The following is an 18,814-nucleotide window of genomic DNA, read 5'->3' on the forward strand; positions in this document are numbered from 1 at the left end:
AATCATGTCCAGCAGCACTCAAAGAGACTGCTGGTCAACCAACAATAAAGACTCTGCAAAATAAGGCTGCATACGCACCAACCTCAAAAAACAAAAGATCTTAATCCAAAATTGTAGGCCCACAGCTCGAGCCTTTGACCAAATCACAGCTGTGCTGATGTTCAGTATAACGATCTCAAATGTGATATTACTTTAATGCAACAGTTCTACAAGTGCTATTTATTAATAGTAAAAAGCCACAACAGGTTATGATTTATATATTTTTTTCAGGATTTATTTGGCTCCACCGATGCTGATAGTTCTGCAGCTGGACTGTGGCCGAACTTTTGTCAAGCAACACACCAACATTCCTGCATGCTAGCTGCTACACTTGTAAGCTAGGTCTGCATGTTACTAGGGATTTACCTGATGACTAACTTCCCTGTCGACTAAAGGAAAATTTTAATTAAGACTAGTCGACAAGTCTAACAAAAGGAAAACACTCAGAAAACAGTCAAAATTTAGCACAATTTATTGTTAAGTATTTGAAACATTGTCCCAAAAATATTGTGTGCATTAAGAGCCCTTTGAAGTCTTAAATCACAATCTTAAACAACCATGTCAGATTTTATATGCCGCTGAAGTACATCTCTCCAATTTCCCACCGTGCTGTTTTAAAACTCCATTTTACTCGAGCATTACCGCGGGAAGGTGGACTGCTGTCTGACGGCTCTGTAGCACCCACTAGTGGCGGGTGGCTGCATGACAGTAAGTGACTTTGTACATGAATAAAACACTACATTGGTTTAACCGACTAATATTTCTGGTGCCAACTAGCAAGTGGACGGATGTTTAATCGTAAGACATCTAATCGCGTGCATCCCTACACGTTGCCACAGATCAGCTACTTGGTATCACATAGGCTACATCTGTGTGTTTTCATTTGTTTTGCGACCAGTGAAATTAGAGTCTGTTGACTGATTGTTGGTAGTGAAAGGTCATTTTTCATTCAGGGGAGTGTCATGAGATGCTGCCGTTTTGAATGTTATTGGGTTTTTTTGGTTGGTATGTCGTGTAATGTTGAAAGCTGAAGCTTTTGTTCTTGATTTTGTCCCCAGAAAGTCTTAACTGGTTTCACTCGAGAAGACCAGTGCAACAAAGCAAACAATTTGATTACGTTCATCAAGTGGTTTTTTTTTTTTTTTAACCTTTTCTGGGGTTGCTACCTTGTCGTTGTGGCAAGTCGGGTCCAGAGAAACTCGTCCTGTCTGTCCTGCAGCAGAGTCACACCTGATCTGGATGTTAGGTTTGTTTACAAAATTAGCTTTTTAGGAAATTGCATTGCAAATCACAGTGAGCAAGTGTCATGTCATTGGCGTCAGAACGAACCCTAGACTTTGACTGCAATGTCTTTTTGTTTGTTCGAAGAGGGGAGTGTTGCAGCAGACGTTGCATGATGAACGCGAGGTCGTTAGGAACACTTGATGTAAACCAGACGCCTGTTTAAGGGCTGCACGGTGCTCGAGGGAGAAGCTAAGGAGGAACAAGTGACAGAGAGGAGGAGGAGGAGGAGGAGGCGGTGGCACGGGGCAGATGTGGTCTTGGCAGAGGAAAGCAGATGGGATCGCCATGGCGGTTGATGTAAAAGTAGGTGTGGGGAGATTTCTGCCAGTTTTACAGAGGAGCCATCATCCACAGAGTCCCGAAGCAGGACTGAAGGTTTAACTGCAAAATGCAAGCTGGGTTGATGTCTCTCTTGCTATAAATTTGAGTCCTGCTGCTCTCCTCGTTTTTCCGTCTTTTAAACATTACCAGCCGCACTGATCTCTCTCTTCCGCCAGCAGTTTGGCCTAAATCCTGTTTTGTTTCCTTTTTTTTCTTGTCCTTTCTCTTAATCTGCTGTCAGAACCTCAGTGCTCTTGCTTTCTGTTCTTGTTGACTTTTTGCCCTCTTGCCTGCCATTTCTCTCAGGATGGCCAGACCAGCTGCCAGATCCCTCAAGGCAGACTTGGTGAAAAGCGTTCTTGATCCCATGCATGTTTTTCTAGAAAGTTAAATAGCTTTATACTGTTGTTGATTCATTTTTATTCTGCGGTTGCTGTAAATTTTTAATGGGAAATTGCTGTTTTCCTTCCTTTTTCCGGCCTTTGCCCTGCTTTTCTGTGTTCCCGATCTTATCCCTCAAGATGTGTGTGCACCTGATGAATTAGTTTGTTGCTCTCAAAACCATCGGGCACGTAGCCCTCTTTACTTGGCAGCTAGCCTGAGGTTGTTTTCCCCTGGTTGGATGTAATGTTTTAGAGGGTAGCTGAACTCCCCATGTCTCATAGAGCTGTGGTATTTGAAAGTGGATTTGGGGGGGTGTTGGGTATACCTTTTTTCTTTTTGAAATTAAAATTGACACCTTCCTTTTACATTTTTCCTGCAGATGTTTATGATCATGTCCATGCAACATAGCGGGCTATTTGCTCAAACTCAGCAAAAGCACAGAAGCTCTCTCCTTAAACGAGCTTTTCAGACCTGCCAGGCTGGCAAACGGCCCATGGTGTCTCTCTTGTTTAAGGAAGGAAATCAATGTAATTTCCTATGTTGATAGCCTTGGAATCATCTAAATTTAAAATATCTTTATCTACCTCCGCATTACAACAGCAAGCCATGGATTCACTTAATAATTCAATATATTTTGATTAACTTGCTCCTGGGCTGCCGTGGGCTTCCCTTGTGCACGCCAAGCTGACACGAAAGGTGGGTCACACCCGGTATTTATTTTGCCTGTGCTCAGGCGGAGACAGCACACTTGTGGAGATGTTTGCTGGAGACTTGACTGAAAGAAGCTTAAGTGCTGTAAGATGTGAGCAGTGGCTGTTAATGAGATTAGAGCGGCATTCAGGCCAGCGCAGAATGTGATTCAGAAAACAACTCTGATATGGGTGTAACGGTACATTTATTCATCCATAACAGCTTGGTACAGGAGAACACTCAGATCGGCGTGTGACTGGTTGTGGTTCGGCGCGCCATATGAACCAAATAATTACGGTCCTGTGAGCCAAACACAGTCTAATTACAGTCTGACTCTTTGCAGGTGTGGAACAGCAACTCAAAAGTGCAAGTTGTATCTGAGTGTTGGCAGTGTGTTGCTTTCTGTCTGTTAGCTAAACTGTGCTGGTGTGGCTTTTCTTTCCAAAACTGTTTGAAAGCATCATGGTTTCCCAGTAAATTAAGGCATCACTGGTGAGGGTGTTATTTATTTACGTATTCTTGACAACATTGTTTATTAAGTATCAGAGTCAAGAGATGAGAAAGTGTCATGAACTGACTTTATTCATTAGCAAGCAACATCTACAACATATTCCTCTGTCAGAGACACATCTTAAACCATAGCGGTGTTCTGCAGTGTTATAAGTTAGTCTTCGTCCTGTGTCAAATGTCCTTGTTAGTTTTTGTCACATTTAGTCAGCCTCCTCCTGATTTTCTCTTAGTGAAGTTTAAGTTGACTAAAAGTCTGGACATTTTAGTCTCATCGTAGGCTGAAAATGCCAGGTGCTCCTCAGGAAAGGCCCAGCTAAGGAGCGTTTTAGAGTGCTTTGGAGGCGCAGCTTTTTTTCAACTGAGATGCGTTGGTTGCATCTGGTGGCTATGATTTGAAAAATCTGTGCAAGTAAACATGTTGGCACAAGGTAGATGCATGCATGGAGAGGACGAGCCTGCCAGTCTGTGTGTGTTCATCAGAGGAAACATCATATATATATACTGTATTTAAACATATTTCTCCTCCATTGTTGTTGTTCAGCTTTTGTAAGATGTGACGGATACCTTTCCAGTATTTGACCCTCCTCCACTATGACTGAACAGCTGGAGTGACAGTGACAAGCGCATCAGTTTTACCCAAAGTTAAAAATTATCAACTCATGGCGCTCAGAAAAAAAAGACCAACTGGTAGTACTCAGCGCAGAATTTACGCCCACTTCCTCGTCGCAGCAAAGAAACCCTATTTTATTACAGTTTTAGTTAATGAAAACTGTTTAGTCTCAAGTCTTTTGTAGTCATCGGATTACGTTGAACATATCAGTCAATCTAATTAAGGCAAAACCAAATGACAGCATGACAAAGTTTGTCATTTTCGTCAGACTTATATCACATATTAACAGCACGGGTTGAATTATTACTTGCCACACTACAGTTTCACATCGGCATTCCCCACGTATAACCAACACTTTCGACGCTGACCAACAGGTGGACATACACATAGATCATAGTCTGCATGTTAGCAGCGTGGTTAGAAATTGTCTCACGTACTTTGCATCATCTAATCGGTCTTTGCAGAGAACAAAGATTAGACTGTTTAAAATGAATATTGTCTGATAATGATCAGTGGCTGATTATATAAGGGAGGCTGAAACAGACTGAGATACTGATCCTTTTTACCCATGGTGTCTAAGCAGTGAGTTGTCAATGGCCGTGGGAGACACACTGTTACACATAGCAGATATTTTTGAGAATTGTATGCTCACCATGTGTGAGAGCCACATGTTTAATGTTTCGTGTGCACATTAATTTGCTGCACACAGCTATTGCTTTTAATTTAATTTAATTACACATTACTTTTTGGCCATTTGTAAATGTCTGAGTACATTAATTTTTACAACAAAATGAAAATGATTTAAATCTTGGTTTTCCCCACTGGACCGAAAAACAAAACCAGGGTTCTATTGAACTGTGACTTTGTGTGCCGTTACACTCTTAAACCCTGGTATTAAAACTCAATGTGCAAAACAGCAGAAAGCACCTGAAACCTTCACAGCCTAAAAGCAGGCTGCAGCAGGTTTCTGCTTAACCTCTAAACTTTTGTTTGCATTTACATTGCCCGTTTTACGATGTTTTTGTGATATGCTTCCCAGATGTCACTTTAGAAATGACTGACTGTTTTGCATTCCAGGAAATGTGAAATTTCACTATCAAGGTGTCCAGAGTTAACTGGCAGGTCCTTGAAAATGGCTCGTCACGCTTATCGAATGGCCCGAGGGGAAACTGTGTCACAATTCTCCTTCACTGATTGTTCCTACAAGTGGATGCACAAAGATCCTACTCTGAGTTACCTGTGTGTTTGATTAGGAACATAATCGCTCGAGGCTACATCTATAATACAGACAGTCTGTCAGACTTGAATTACAAGGTGTTTCATAATGTGATCCATAGGACTGAATTCATTAAGTGTTTTTAGTCAGTGTCATTGTGAAACTGTGTTCAGAGTTGGTGTCGTCCATGCAAACAGTAGCTTCATATAAATACTCTTAAGTGGAGACATAGGTTTGTTAGAATGGCAATTTTCTCCAATTTAAGTGCCTTCTTCAAAACAGAAATAATTTTGAGTTTGTGATGTTTGCTGTTTAATCCCTAAACTCCCACCCCCTCCCCCCTCCCTACCATATAGGCCCATTTTTGTCTTTTTTTTTTTTTTTTAAGCAAGAACAGATGATCTTTCGGGGTGTCACTGTGTGTCCAGCATTTCTTGTCATTAATCTGCAATAAACAGTATTTCATTTAGGCCTGCAGCATTTATTGGGTTGATGCCGTTTGTTACACAAATTTGGTGCTAAATTAAACACTTTTTACCACTCGAGATTTGATAAAAATGATTGAAAATGAGAATATCACATTAAGACACCAAGAACTCGAGGAACTCTGAAGAAAAATCCATACTGCGATTTGATATCCAAAATTTTTTACATTTGGAGATTTCTGTAGTAATTGCATTTTTCGGCAATGGGATGGCGAGCACTTTTGTCCCATCTGAAACCACAAGCCACACATCCTCTGAATGCCCGAGATCTCTGGTTTGTGGTTGTAAACTTTCATGAGGCTGTGATTGTCCTCGAGGTCACAATAGGCCATTTTTACAGTGGGGTCAAGTTTTGCAAAATGGTCTCACCTCATTGAAATTAGGGATGGGCAGCACAAGCAAAAACACTATTCGAAAATCGTGGCAACTATTTGACAATTTTTCGAATAATTGAAATGAAACCCCTTTGGAAATGTTCATGCCAGTTTTTCGCTCGCCAAAAATTTAGCTAAACTTTGGAGCGTTGTTTAACCTTCCTGATTAGATGGCATGACGTGATTGGTATCATTGAATTATGTCTTCTAGTTTGACATGATAACAGTCAGCTACAGCCTCTGAAAGATGGTAATGTCGGCTGAGAACACTGGCGGAGTGAAAAGGTTATGCACCTTTACCTGTAAGACCGTTTATAAGTGAGCTTTTTTTGTTTTACACAAGCAAGGCAAAGCTTGGTGACTAGAAAATCTAATTTCAAGGCTGGTTGTTTGTGATACAGTGTATTTGACAATATGTTTGCTATGACAGTTGGTGCTCCCATACTTACTCTTGTAAACATTGATGAATATCCCTATAAGTGTTTGTGCCATCTGATGTGAAGGCTGCTTCATGCTCTGCTTCGACCACAGCCAGCAGCAACACGCACCACTCACTGTAATTGTAAATTGAGTTTTTGGTGCTGGCAAGATTGACATTGTTTGCCCTGCAAAGTTCTTACAGGTTCGTAAAAATGGCACCGAAACTCTTAAAGCTTTCCACTCTGCTCACATTTTTCTTTCTCTCTCTCTCTTTTTTTCCCCTCCTCAGCCGAGGATGATGGGTTGTGGGAGAACGGTCTTTCCTACGAGTGTCGCACGCTGCTGTTCAAAGCCATCCACAACTTGCTGGAGCGCTGCCTCATGAACCGCAGCTTCGTTCGCATCGGCAAGTGGTTTGTCAAGCCCTACGAGAAGGATGAGAAGCCCATCAACAAAAGGTACGTTGGCACCACTTGTTCTGCTGAGTTCTTACCCATGTTGTGTCTCCTTCGGGGCGCTGCTCTGCACATGTACCTGCGCTGTGGAAATGGGTATTTTTTTCTGTAACCACTGCCCTTCTAGCAACGTTATGTCTCTTGTTGTTAGGTGGTGATGTGGTGTGGTGCAGTTCAGGCTGAGCAACAGACACAGGGTTCTCAATTTTTATGTGTAGGTCAGTGTGTAGGCTATTGAACTGGGACTGTTCCCACTGGCAGCACCTGATATACATATGTGTTCATACGGCTGCTCTGGATGGAGGCAGAGATTAAAAATCATATATTGTACTGGAGATTCACTGCTCATGTTTTACTTAAGTCTTATCTTGTTTTAAGTATCTTGCCATACTGAGGCCAGTGCAGTTTTTATTTCTTGAAACAGTTAAGAGACAGAACATTGTTTTCTAGTTGGAGCCGTGCCTCGTTTTCAAACTGTATGGTTTGACTAAAATGAACAATGACAGCAATATAGTCCACGATGAGCAGCGCTAAAATCAACCTGCGTAGTTGTCCCTCCATTGTGACATTAGAAAGTGTCACATTTATCTTGCAAGTGTACTCTTCTTCAACGTTTTGTTTACTTCCTGGATTTTTCCCTCATGGAAATTCTGACCAATCAAGAGCAGCTTTCTTGCACAAGGCATTTGATCTGGTCTGCTCGTTGCTTGTTGCTGTGAGAACATGAACCAACTCTAGGCAATTATGCAACCTGTTTGTTGGTGCTGTACAGTGATTCTTTCTCCCCAGCATCAACAAGATATTGAGGTTGAAAAACATTTTTCAGCATGAGTTCAGAGGTGTAGCTCACCTGCAAAACACATGCAAAATGAACTTGTTTTTATACCCCAAGTGGCACAGCTTGCCATACTGTTATCTCCACATTAGTTCAGTAGAAACTGCTGGCTGCTGTTTATTTTGTGAGCCCCACTAACTTGTGGGTCACTGGCTTGCAGGTTGCTTTGCATTTAGTTTTTTAACGGAGCATAGTCGGACACTTTTGACAGCTGCTGTACCGAAGGCAAACAAACAAAGGATCATAAACGGATCAGGCTTTATACAGCGTTATTGATGTGTCGCACAAAATGTCTGGATTGGCCCCACATCCCTGCATTGTACACTATATTACAGTTATGATATGAGAGTTTTAAAAAAGACTGAAAGAGGTGCCGGAGTGCCAGCACTGTCTGTGTCCTATCTCTCCTCTCGCTCTGAGTGTGTTTGTGTACAACTGACATCCTGCACCTCCTCTGTGCTATCTGCTGAGCTGGATTTCTTGCCCTTGGTGTCTGGGTTTATTGATAAGAGACAGAGACGCGAGTAGTGAGGAGAAAATGACCGTAGCAAATTTTACCTTGCATCCCCACCGACCCCTCCTACCCCACCCTGTCTCCACATTTAACACACAGCTATTGTTTTGGAGTTGTTGTTTTTTCTAATGTGGTTTTGGAAATTATAATTGTAGTGTGAGGTGTGACAGATTAATGCATGTGTAACACCTGCAGGGCAGTGTAAGATGAGAAAGCAGACACTCCAGAGTCAAAGAGGCTGTGTTTTTTTTTAAAAATGCATTTGATAGCTACCACACTCCCAGCACTATTTTGTGAGTGCATGTGTTATTGTTTTTGGAGTTGTTACGGTGTTGTTGCCAGATTTCTCAGTCAGGTGACTATGGGGGCAGCGCAGCGACATAATCTTGTGTGTGCGCACAGACACGTGTGTATGTGTGTTTGTTTGCAGGCCAGTTGCTCTGTCCAGGATAGAAATGGCCAGAACTGGGCTATCTGCTGTCAGCTTGTCTTTATCATCACCTCAATGTGAGGTGGCAGATCAGAGACTCTTCCAGGGCCTTGCATCTGTAGACAATGGCTCTTATCTGTCAGGACAAGTATGATAAATTTTCACTTAACCGGCAGAATAATAGACAAAAGGATAGACAAAATAATACTGAAGAACAAGCCACTTCTCTTTAAATTCATGGCTTGTTTTTAGCTCTATTGCCTCTTTACCCAGTACGCTGATCACAGAGGGCCCCAGTCAAGGGAGAAAAAAAAAACAATGGTCTTTTCCTCTGCTCTGGAATTCACAGGCCACCCTCTGTCTGTGTGTCTGGCTCTCCCTCTCTCTCCCCTTCCCTTCATCCCCCTCTGCTGTCACGGAGCAGACTGGGCAGGTTATAAATAGTGGTGCAACCACCCTGAATCTTAGTTGTCGCCAAGGATGTTTTTCCTCTCCCTTTGGTGTGTTCCACTGTGCTCCAGCCACGCTGGGATTTCGACAAACAAAGCACCACAGAACTGTGACGGAAATTTACAAGATCGCTTTTGTGTTTGTTTGTTTGTTTTTATGTTGCTACTGCGCCGAGACCAGCTGGTCTAACAGTGATGCTGTTATTGATGTAGGGCTGTGGTATTTGTAATTAATCAATGGCTCAGGATGTTGGTTTTCGTTTCTGTGGGACTAAGTAATGCTGAGTTTACAGTGATGTGTCCCTCTGTCTTTCGCCTGCATGTGATCCACTGCTCCTTTGCCTTTTATGTGTCGTGTCAACATGGAGATGCTCAAGTTTCTCCGAGCAGTGTTCAACCCTAGGGAGGCTACATTCTTATGGGTGGCATGACAATAGAGCTGTGACAATTAATGTATCAGGCCTAGTCGTCGACTATTAAATTAATCCCTAACTGATTATCAATTATTATATATTATTATATGAGTAATTTTTCAAGGAAAAAAAATAGTACAGAGTCTCTGATTCCAGTCCCTTAAATGTGAATATTTTCTGGCTTCTTCACTCCTCTGTGACAGTGAACTGAATGTTTTTTGTTTGTTGACAAAACAGGACATTTGAGGATGTCATCTGGTGCATTTTATTAATCAAACAACAAATTTATTAATCAATAAAACAATGAAAATAATGGTTACTGCAGCCTTATGTAACTGGCTGTACCAAATAGCTTAAAGCTTCATTTACAACATTGACACTGAAATTCTAAGTCAACATTCGGATACTACACAGCTTTTTCCCCCCTGCCTACTCATTCTGTTTAAACCCGGTGTTTCCGCACAGTTGGAGATAAAGATTAAGCCATATTGATATAATTAGTATTATACTGTTTGTAGAATTAGATTCCAGTGTTGGCTGCCCAGGAGTACTTACGACTTGTGTGATCCAGACATTTTCAGTAACTGCAGTGTGTTGTAAAGTCCATAAGATAGATATACTAATCTCCAAAATCCAAGTTTTTGGTGTTCCTGCAGTTCTTTAATAAGTCTTAGAAGGCATTGAATTTAATAATCTAAAAATAAGGCATTAATTGGAATTGAAATGTCTATAATCAGTCTTTCAAAAGTCTTAAAATACTAAGACATGTGAAGCATGTAAATGTATATATTTTTTAAATAATTTACAGCGTTTTTTTGTTTTGTTTTTTGTTTTTTCCCCAATTTTGGTTATTGTAAAATTTGTTCTTAAATTTTATTCTGGGTAGCATTTAAAGTTTTAAAAAGTCTTAAATTGACCTTGTCTTAAGCTGTAGGATTTTTAGCTAATGAAATATTCAGCTTCAGTCCACAATCGTTTGCGTTTAGCCTTTCAAAAATGACATATTCACTGCTGTCAAACTGTGTGTTTCCCGCACACAAAGCGAGGCACGCACCTGTATTAACGTAGCGCTCTCGCAGCTATCTAAAGGCATCATAAGTTATATTTACTTATCAAAGAAAGTGGATTTAATAAGACCAACTGATGAATCACTTCTTTTAAATTTAGGATTTTGCTTAAGAATTTTTTTTTCCCCCATCTAAAAATTTGATGACAGACGTTGAAAGATTTATTTAGGCTTTTATGTCAGTGCTCAGATCTTACATCGCTCTCAGTAACTTGTTGATTTCATGGTGAATGGAATCAAACATTTCCAGGGAATTCCTGCTCTTATTGTCCAGTGAAAACTTAACTGTGCATTGTTTCACGCCCATCATTGGTGGACTACTTTTCCTTCCTTCCTAAAGACACAAACGCAATAAAGTGATTCATTAACAGTGTGAGTTATTACCTCATCTGTCTTCTCTCTAAATCATAAATGCATTCGCACACCTGTGACCACAGAACTCTCATGAAATATAATTGCACTATGTAATTGTTTTCTTTAGAGCATAAACAGTACAGTAATAATAAAAGGATAATTGTGATAGGCATCATTAATATTAAGAGTTTCCTTATGGTATATTGTCCAAACAGTTAGTTGCACCCTAATCAATTATCAAAATAGTTTCAGATTGATTTTCTGTCTGCAGATCATCATGAATGCACCCTTGTGGCACACTCGTCACTGTCAGTTATTAGTCTGAACCTTCGCAAAGCTAGAAATAAAAAGTACTAAAAGATACTCTTGTGTGGGCCACTCAAATCGAATCTGCTTTTGGGAAACACCCCTCTGATCATCAGAAGACTCCTCTGCAGCATCCAAAGCCTCCAGTTGGTGGAGGCTGTGGCCAGCTGACAGTGTTCATAACCTCAACCCCAGACCTCAGCCTGTGTTGAAATGCTTACATCATCTCTCCCTCACTCTCGCTCCCCTCCGCCTCCACCTCTTATTTTAGCCTGATGCGTGTGGTAAGCAGAAGGCAGCAAACTGAATTCTCAGAATCTTTGATAATGATGACCTCTATTAGTGCTTCTTATTGTCTTTTCATATCAAGAAGTTATTAGGATTGAGTCACATTTTCTCAGAGACTCACGTTTTTCAGCCCTTGAGGAAATGAAATGTGTCAAGATTAAACAATTGAACTGTTTTTGATAGATTCTTAAAAATAAATCAGTGCACATTGATTGGTTGAAGCCTTTTGTTTTTGATGTGAACTGCAAACTGCAGCAGTATGTGTTGATACAGCTGACAGTAATTCTCTTTGTCTGAAGTGCAGGCGGCTCCAAGTTGTGCAGCCTGGTTGTTTCTGTGAACCTTGTGCTGCTAGGTAGACTGGCTTCAGGAAACACAGAGAGAGTGAGAGCAGGAGAGAACACAAGGGAAGGAGGGAGGGAGGGAACGAGCAAGGGAGAGCTCCTCTTGGTTGTCATGGCAGCAGGGAAATGCACCATGGGATCGTGTGTTTCCAAGGTGAAGCGGGATGCTCGTGCTCCATTGGTCAGCTTAAGGCAGACTAACTCGTTGTCTTGCTCCTAATTGGCTGCATCAACAAAATTCAGAGCAGCATTAAATCCAGCCTGCTTTGATGTTTCAATTTGATCAGGACAAAGGGGATATCATTTCTTTTTATCTGCTTGACGTGCTCTCTGTGTTAAAAGCACCATTTACGAGACCCTACAGTGTACTCCAACTGCGCTGCAATCAGGAGAGTGTTAGATTACAACTCCACTGTATTTAAATATGTGTAGTCGGTTGTGCATTTAGTTGTTGTTGTCTGACTGAAAGTATCATTAACAAATCAAGCTGTTATGAAATGAGGCCAGTGTGCAGCAGCTCATGTTGCAAGAGCAAATGATGAATGCAAACCACAGTTATACAATAACAAATATGCCGTCTACATAAACACATGCGACTGTCTGTGCTTTTCTGCATGACTGTGTGCTATGTGGCTGAGCACATTCTTCTTCTGTTGTTTTGGCCCGACGTTGGGAGGTGAATGTGTGAGTCCTGGTGCGCTGTGGCAGGCGGAAGCACAGAGCAGCACTCTGTTAAGTAGGACAGTGCAGGATAAAGGGCCACTGCCTCCAGTCTGGGGCTAAAGCGCTAAATTTATCCCCTCCCTGCTCCCAGCACAACACAAACACACACAGGGAGACGGCCACACAAACACTCTCGGCAACAATCGGCATGCGAGCCAGTCCACACCGAGGGCAGTTGAAGAGTTGGCACACAGCTTTTCGCTGGAATTATTGACGTTAATACACACGAAATGCAGCCAGATGACCTGCATATATGACATGTAGCGTGCATACGGACTTATACTGCCGATATAGATATGCAACACGACTCAGCACCTCTCCTACGTACCCCGCCCCCAGCACTCGACCCCCTACCCCCTGGTCTTCCTTATACTTCATCAGTCTCTCAAGCAGCAGGAACTCCAGGGAGACTGGGCTGAGGGACCATGTGACCCGGCGCTCTGGATATATCATGTTGCTGGAGAGATCCTGTCCAGAAGATAAATATGGCTCTTAAAGGAAAATACCAGTGTTTTTCATTGGTATGGTTCATTTCCTTAATTGCTCCGCAATTATACATTATTAATAGTCTGTTTCCCATTGCATCGCTTTAGTGGTACAATTTAAAGCAAAGTCTTGTGCATCACTGACCTTACAAAGACCCTACCATTTGAAGCTATCTGCCAATTTACTTAATTTTAACCACATCCCTTCATTTGAACTGTCAGCCTCAAATACCGACTGCACTGCTTGAAAACACATTTCGCCATTTAAGGGGACTGTTATGCTCATTTTCAGGTTCAGACTTGTATTTTAGCTTTCTACTAGAACATGTTTACATGCTTTAATGGTCAAAACACACTTTATTCTGCTCATACTGTGCTGGAACACCTGTATTCACGTTCTGTCTGAAACCTCATGTTGCCCTCCTGGAAAAGTTCATTCTGCTCCGATTGTTTAGTGTGTCTGGGTCTTCTGTAACTCTGTGTCTCCACAATATTATGACAGCAGTGGGAATGACTGCAGCAGAGAATAGAGACACTTCTGACAGTGAAAAATCAGCAATAAAAGCTTCTAAACACACACAACAAAGCATGTTTCAGTCAGACTGTTTAATTCATTTCAATTCAAAACACTATTTGTCCTTGAGGGGCAGTTTGCAGAGGCAGTTAGAGTAAGTTAAAGCTGTAGTAATTTAAAAACACATTATAATACAAGTATAACACATCTTCCTAACATACAGAGAGCAAGGGAACTGTGGCGGATGGAGCGCCAAAAAGTGTGCAGCTATACAAGGAGTTTATCAAGCCCTGAGCCAGCCTATTCAACAAGCAAGAGACACATTGCTTAGCCTGCTCACTGATCCACGGAGCAGGTTAGAACATCTACATTGGGAAACACTGAAACAATCCGATGTTTGCTTTGGTCAGGAAGAGGTGTAATACGTGAAGGCAAAAATAAGTTGTACAAATAATGAAAGTGATGTGATAATGAAGATAGTATTAGTGCAAAGTAACGTGCACATTATTAAAATGATATGATAATTAAGATTATAGTAGCGCGAAAATAACATGCGCACATTGATGATAATGATATCAGGGAGAAATTAACAGCAGATTACATGTTTCCCTGACGTTAGCACGCAGCTACATGTAGCAGTGTACCTGCAGCTGGGCAGTAACTGTGTGTAGTGGCAGTTTCTCCCATTAAAAATCACCATTAAGTTTCTTAACACAACTGGACATGTTCCTGCAGGAATATGATCCCAAATCAGGGAGAAATTATCAACATCCGCAACTAAGATCATAGGTTTCTCCGATGTTAGCATGTAGCTACTTGTAGCAGTGTACTTGCAGCAGGGAAATGACTGTATGTAGCCATTAAAAGCTTCCTTACACAACTGGACATGTTCCTGCAGGAATATGATCCCCAATCTGGGAGAAATTACCAACCATGGCATCTAAGATCTTAGATTTCCCTGATGTTAGCATGTAGCTACGTGTAGCAGCATAGGCTACATAATGTAAACATTTGTAGTAGCTTGCCTGTTGCAGGTGACCATGTAAAGAAATTGGTCACAGTCTGACGTCATCTTGTAACCAAAGGAGGAGAACACATTTGATTTTTGCTCACAAGGATACTGTTACATACATTTACCACATTATCTGAAACTTTGACCATATTAATATTAATTAATATCTGGCATTTTGACATCATATATATGACAGAAAATGGGGAAAAGCAGAATAGGGCTCCTTTAATGTATTACCTGACAGAAATAAATAAACCATTTATCTTAAAATTATACCAGTCAAGATGGATTATGATGAACAAGATATAGCATTTCCAAGTTAACGAGTCCCATGATTTACAGAAGCCAATACGACAGTAACATATCATGACACAGCATGCACAGTGAACAAAATGCATACAATGTCTCAAGTAGTGCGGAGTAATAAGAGACCTTCAGAAAACTCATCGCGTGTTATTATAATATTTTCCCACTAATTTCTGCTCCTGAATGCCTGCCTCATTTCTTCTAATGCCAGCGAGAGGCCCTGAGAGAACAAAGAATTTATCTCTCATTACTAAAGTTAACAGCCGTCATCGCCTTTTTATGTGTCGCGGCACTGAGGAAACCCATATTGTGTCAGCAGTGGAATTCAAGGGTAGCAGCAGGGACACGTTTCACTGTTAGCGTAGGGAATCCTGTGCCCTTACATTTCCTCTGCTCCCTCTGTTCTTCACACCCTCCCGCCTCCTCAGCTACTGCAGCCTGCATTCCAACCATTCCTCCCATTTTCATATGTGACCTGAGGCTATGGCAGGGCCAGGGGCCAAGCGAAGGTCTGAGGAAGTCGTCATGGTTAATCCGTCAGGCGTCCCTCCTTTTCGCTTCCACTCTGTCCTTCTCTAAATAACTGTGATTGCTGTGGTGCTGTCTTTAATCCAGAGGTTCAGACAGATGGCCACATTTAAAGATAATCCCATATATGGTGTTGGACCTTTCACCTCATCACTGTAGACTACAAGGTGGCTGCGCTGTATTTACAGATTTACCTTGACACAGGGTAAAGCAATCTCCAGAGAGACCTTAAAATGAGGTTACTCTAAACACGTGTGTGAGACAAATTTACGTTCTACTTTTAATTCACTGCATTTGCTAATAATGAATTTAAGACTCCTTAAAGGGTGAGTACACCCCAAAATCAAAAATGTAGATATTTTTCCTCTTACATGTAGTGCTGTTTATCAGTCTATTTTTTTGGTGTGAGTAGTTGATGTAGAGATGTCTGCCTTGTCTACACTATAATAGAACTAGATAGCACTCAGCTTGTGGTGCCAAAACACAATTAAATTTAAAAGCTCAATAGCAATGTGTCTTTTAAGAAATCATGAACTGGTTACTCAAGGTAATCCACAGACCTTGTTGTGAGCAGTTTCATGTAGAAACCATTTTCGTTCTACTGAACTACACCTGTCAACCTCACCCCTCTCCTGCTGCGCAGAAGGAAGCATGCATCTACTGCTAGTTCGCCTAGCGCCACCTCAAGCCGAGTGCCATCTAGTTCCATTATGTTAGAGGGAAGATCGGTGCCAATAATCATCTCTGCAGACCCGATTGTCTGTTGCAGTCTGTTCCTGTCCAGTTTGGTGGCAGATCCAAACCAGACAGTGATGGACGTGCAGAGAAGAGACTGGATTATGGCGGTGTAGGAAGTGATCAGCAGTTCTTGAGGCAGGTTGAGCTTCCTGAGCTGTCGCAGGAAGTACAGCCTCTGTTGGGCCTTTTTCCTGACAGTGTCCATGTGGGAGGTCCACTTCAGGTCACTAGAGATTGTGGTACCCAAAAAACCTGAAGGTGTCCACAGTAGACATGGTGCTGTTGAGGATGTTGAGTCGGGGCAGTGTTGGGGAGCTTCTCCTGAACTCCACTGTCATCTTTACTTCTCTGCTACACACTTGTTTCAGTACTGCGTTACACCCAGCATTATTTGAGAGTGATTAGTGTAACAGATGTTTTCAAAGAATCAACAAGCGAACTTTCACTGCCAGGCGCAGAGCATGAAGATCAGCTTATTTCTCCACTAAGAGAAGTTGACACTTTACTGAGAGCTGATTTATTTTGAAAAAAGCTTACCCACTGGAGCTAATGTTATCAGCTAATACTGTTGATAAGTCTAAGGGAATATACTGTGTCTGATGTCCCAAAACAAATATGACTACTTAAATTTGGGGAGTCAAAATAAGGCATGTCTTCTCCATGGTTACTTTTGACACTTTTAATTATCACATCAGTAAAGGTTTATGTGCACCACGAGCCGCTGACCTGCTACTGAAGTCTAATTTCACCGCACAGACTCACCAGGCCTTTGATATTTACTCTGACATTCTGCAAGTTAATTAATTTGCTCAGTAAAACAAAGATACTATGTTGTCCTGTTAACCTTTCCTCGTTTCTCAGTTAGGAAAACCCATAAATTTAACTATGGCATAATATTTCCATGTCACAGCTGGTGTGCAGAATTTTAAACCACAGGAACTACAGTGTAACATCATTTTCCAAAAGTGTTTTTTGAAAGAAAAAGGGGAAAAGTAGGCCTTGTCTTTATGGGTTAACTGCAGAAGCCCGGCTTTAATCCAGGATGAGGCTGACTAATTGGCCGTGGCTCTGGGTAATGAACTTTTATTATAACCACTGCACAACTCATATTACTAAGGGCATGGTGACCTAATGACTCAACATGAGCATGGCTTAAAACAAGCTCCCATCTTTTTTACGTACAGAACTACTGCAGGTGTTAACAGATTTATAGGACGTCCTTTATGCTACACAGTAAGGCCAGTGATGCTGCCAAAAATGTTATCATGATAAAAATTTTAAAGGCTTGTTTTGAGTGATCACAACAATCAGACCTGAAGGAAAACTTAATGAGCGTGTTGAATGCTGTTGTAACATTATGATGTCATAGTGCTACTACTGCTAACGTCTACTCCATCATCTCTTTTTCTCCTTCTTCACCTTCTTCGTCTTTTTCTTTTCCTCCAACTCTTCTTCTCTTTCATCTCCACCGAGTCTTGTTTCCTTTTCTTCGTCTTCTCTTTTTACTTCTTTCCTTCATTCTCACTTTTCTCCTGCTGATTCTCCTCCTCCTCTTGTCCCTTTCTCTCCCTCGCTTTCTTCACCTCATTGTCTTCTTTTCTCTTTTTCTTCTCCCCCTCTTCTTCTTTTCCGTGTACTTCTTTTGCTCTGTTTTGTTCTTCTTCTCCTATATCACCTCCCTTTTCTCCTATACTTTTTCCTTCTTCCTTTACTTATCTCTCTTCTTTTTCTTCATCTTCTCCTCTTCTTATTCTCTTTTTCCACCTTCTCCACCTCATCTTCTCTGTCCTTTCTCTTCTTTTTCTTCCTTCTACTTCCTCTTCTTCTCCTCCTCCTCTCATCTTTCTCACATCTTCATCTCTTTTTCTTTTTCTCCTTCCTCTCCACCACCTCTCTTCTTCTTCTTTTCTTCTTCTCTGTTCTTCTGTATTCCTCTCCTCATCTTCTTCCCCTCTTTTCTTCCTATTCCCCTTCACCTCTTCCTCACCTCCTCTGCTTTTTTCTTCTTCTTCTTCTTCCTCCTCCTGCCATCCTCCTCTCCTCCTCTTCATGTGTTTTCTTCTTCTCATTCTTCTCCACCTCCTTTCTCATATATATTCTTCTTCCTCTGCTTCCCCTTCTCACATTAGCGCCTCCTCTACCTCCATATGTGTGGTTTAATTATATCAAACATTTATCAAACATTTGTTATATTTCTATTTAGTAAAATTACAAAGAGATAATTATTGTTCTTTATCTGTTGTTATTGCTCAGCCCTACTTACGCTGCACAGTTAAAAAATTGTTTGCCAGTATGTTATGTTCTTTGAATAGAGTACATATTTTGACAATTAAATGCATATCACACTGCAGTGTAACTAAGTGCCTCTTTCACAAGCAGGAACAGATGTGGCATCACAATCACGATGCAGTCGCAAAGTGATTATGTGAACATGGTAATGAGCATAATTACGGATTTTTTTTTTTCTTTCAGACGAGCAAAGGTATCTGGTTCAGATTGAGACTTTTTAGCTGACAGCAGGTGTATTAGAAGAACCCTGATGTGTGTGTGTGTGTGTGTGTGGTGTAGCTTAAACCATGCGGGAGCTGCAACCTGACTTGTTGTCAGGGTTATGTCAGTATTATCTTTAGCTGGCTCCAGCTGTATCTGTGTGTGGCTATGACAGACTTGCACAGGATCGGATTTCTCCTCTTTTTATGCGCTTGTCGTTCCATCTCTCTC

General features: G+C 41.3%; 1 protein-coding gene across 1 annotated transcript in view; it reads left to right on the forward strand.

Moving 5' to 3' along the window:
* med13a (mediator complex subunit 13a) overlaps positions 1–18,814 on the forward strand; it is a 109,705-nt gene that overhangs the window by 25,605 nt on the left and 65,286 nt on the right. The window contains exon 4 of the mRNA XM_049592773.1: positions 6,623–6,791. Coding sequence (XP_049448730.1) covers positions 6,623–6,791 — 169 coding nt within the window. The remainder of the gene's footprint in view (positions 1–6,622; positions 6,792–18,814) is intronic.

This window comes from Epinephelus fuscoguttatus, linkage group LG12, assembly GCF_011397635.1.
Source record: "Epinephelus fuscoguttatus linkage group LG12, E.fuscoguttatus.final_Chr_v1".
NCBI classification, from domain to species: Eukaryota; Metazoa; Chordata; class Actinopteri; order Perciformes; family Serranidae; genus Epinephelus; species Epinephelus fuscoguttatus.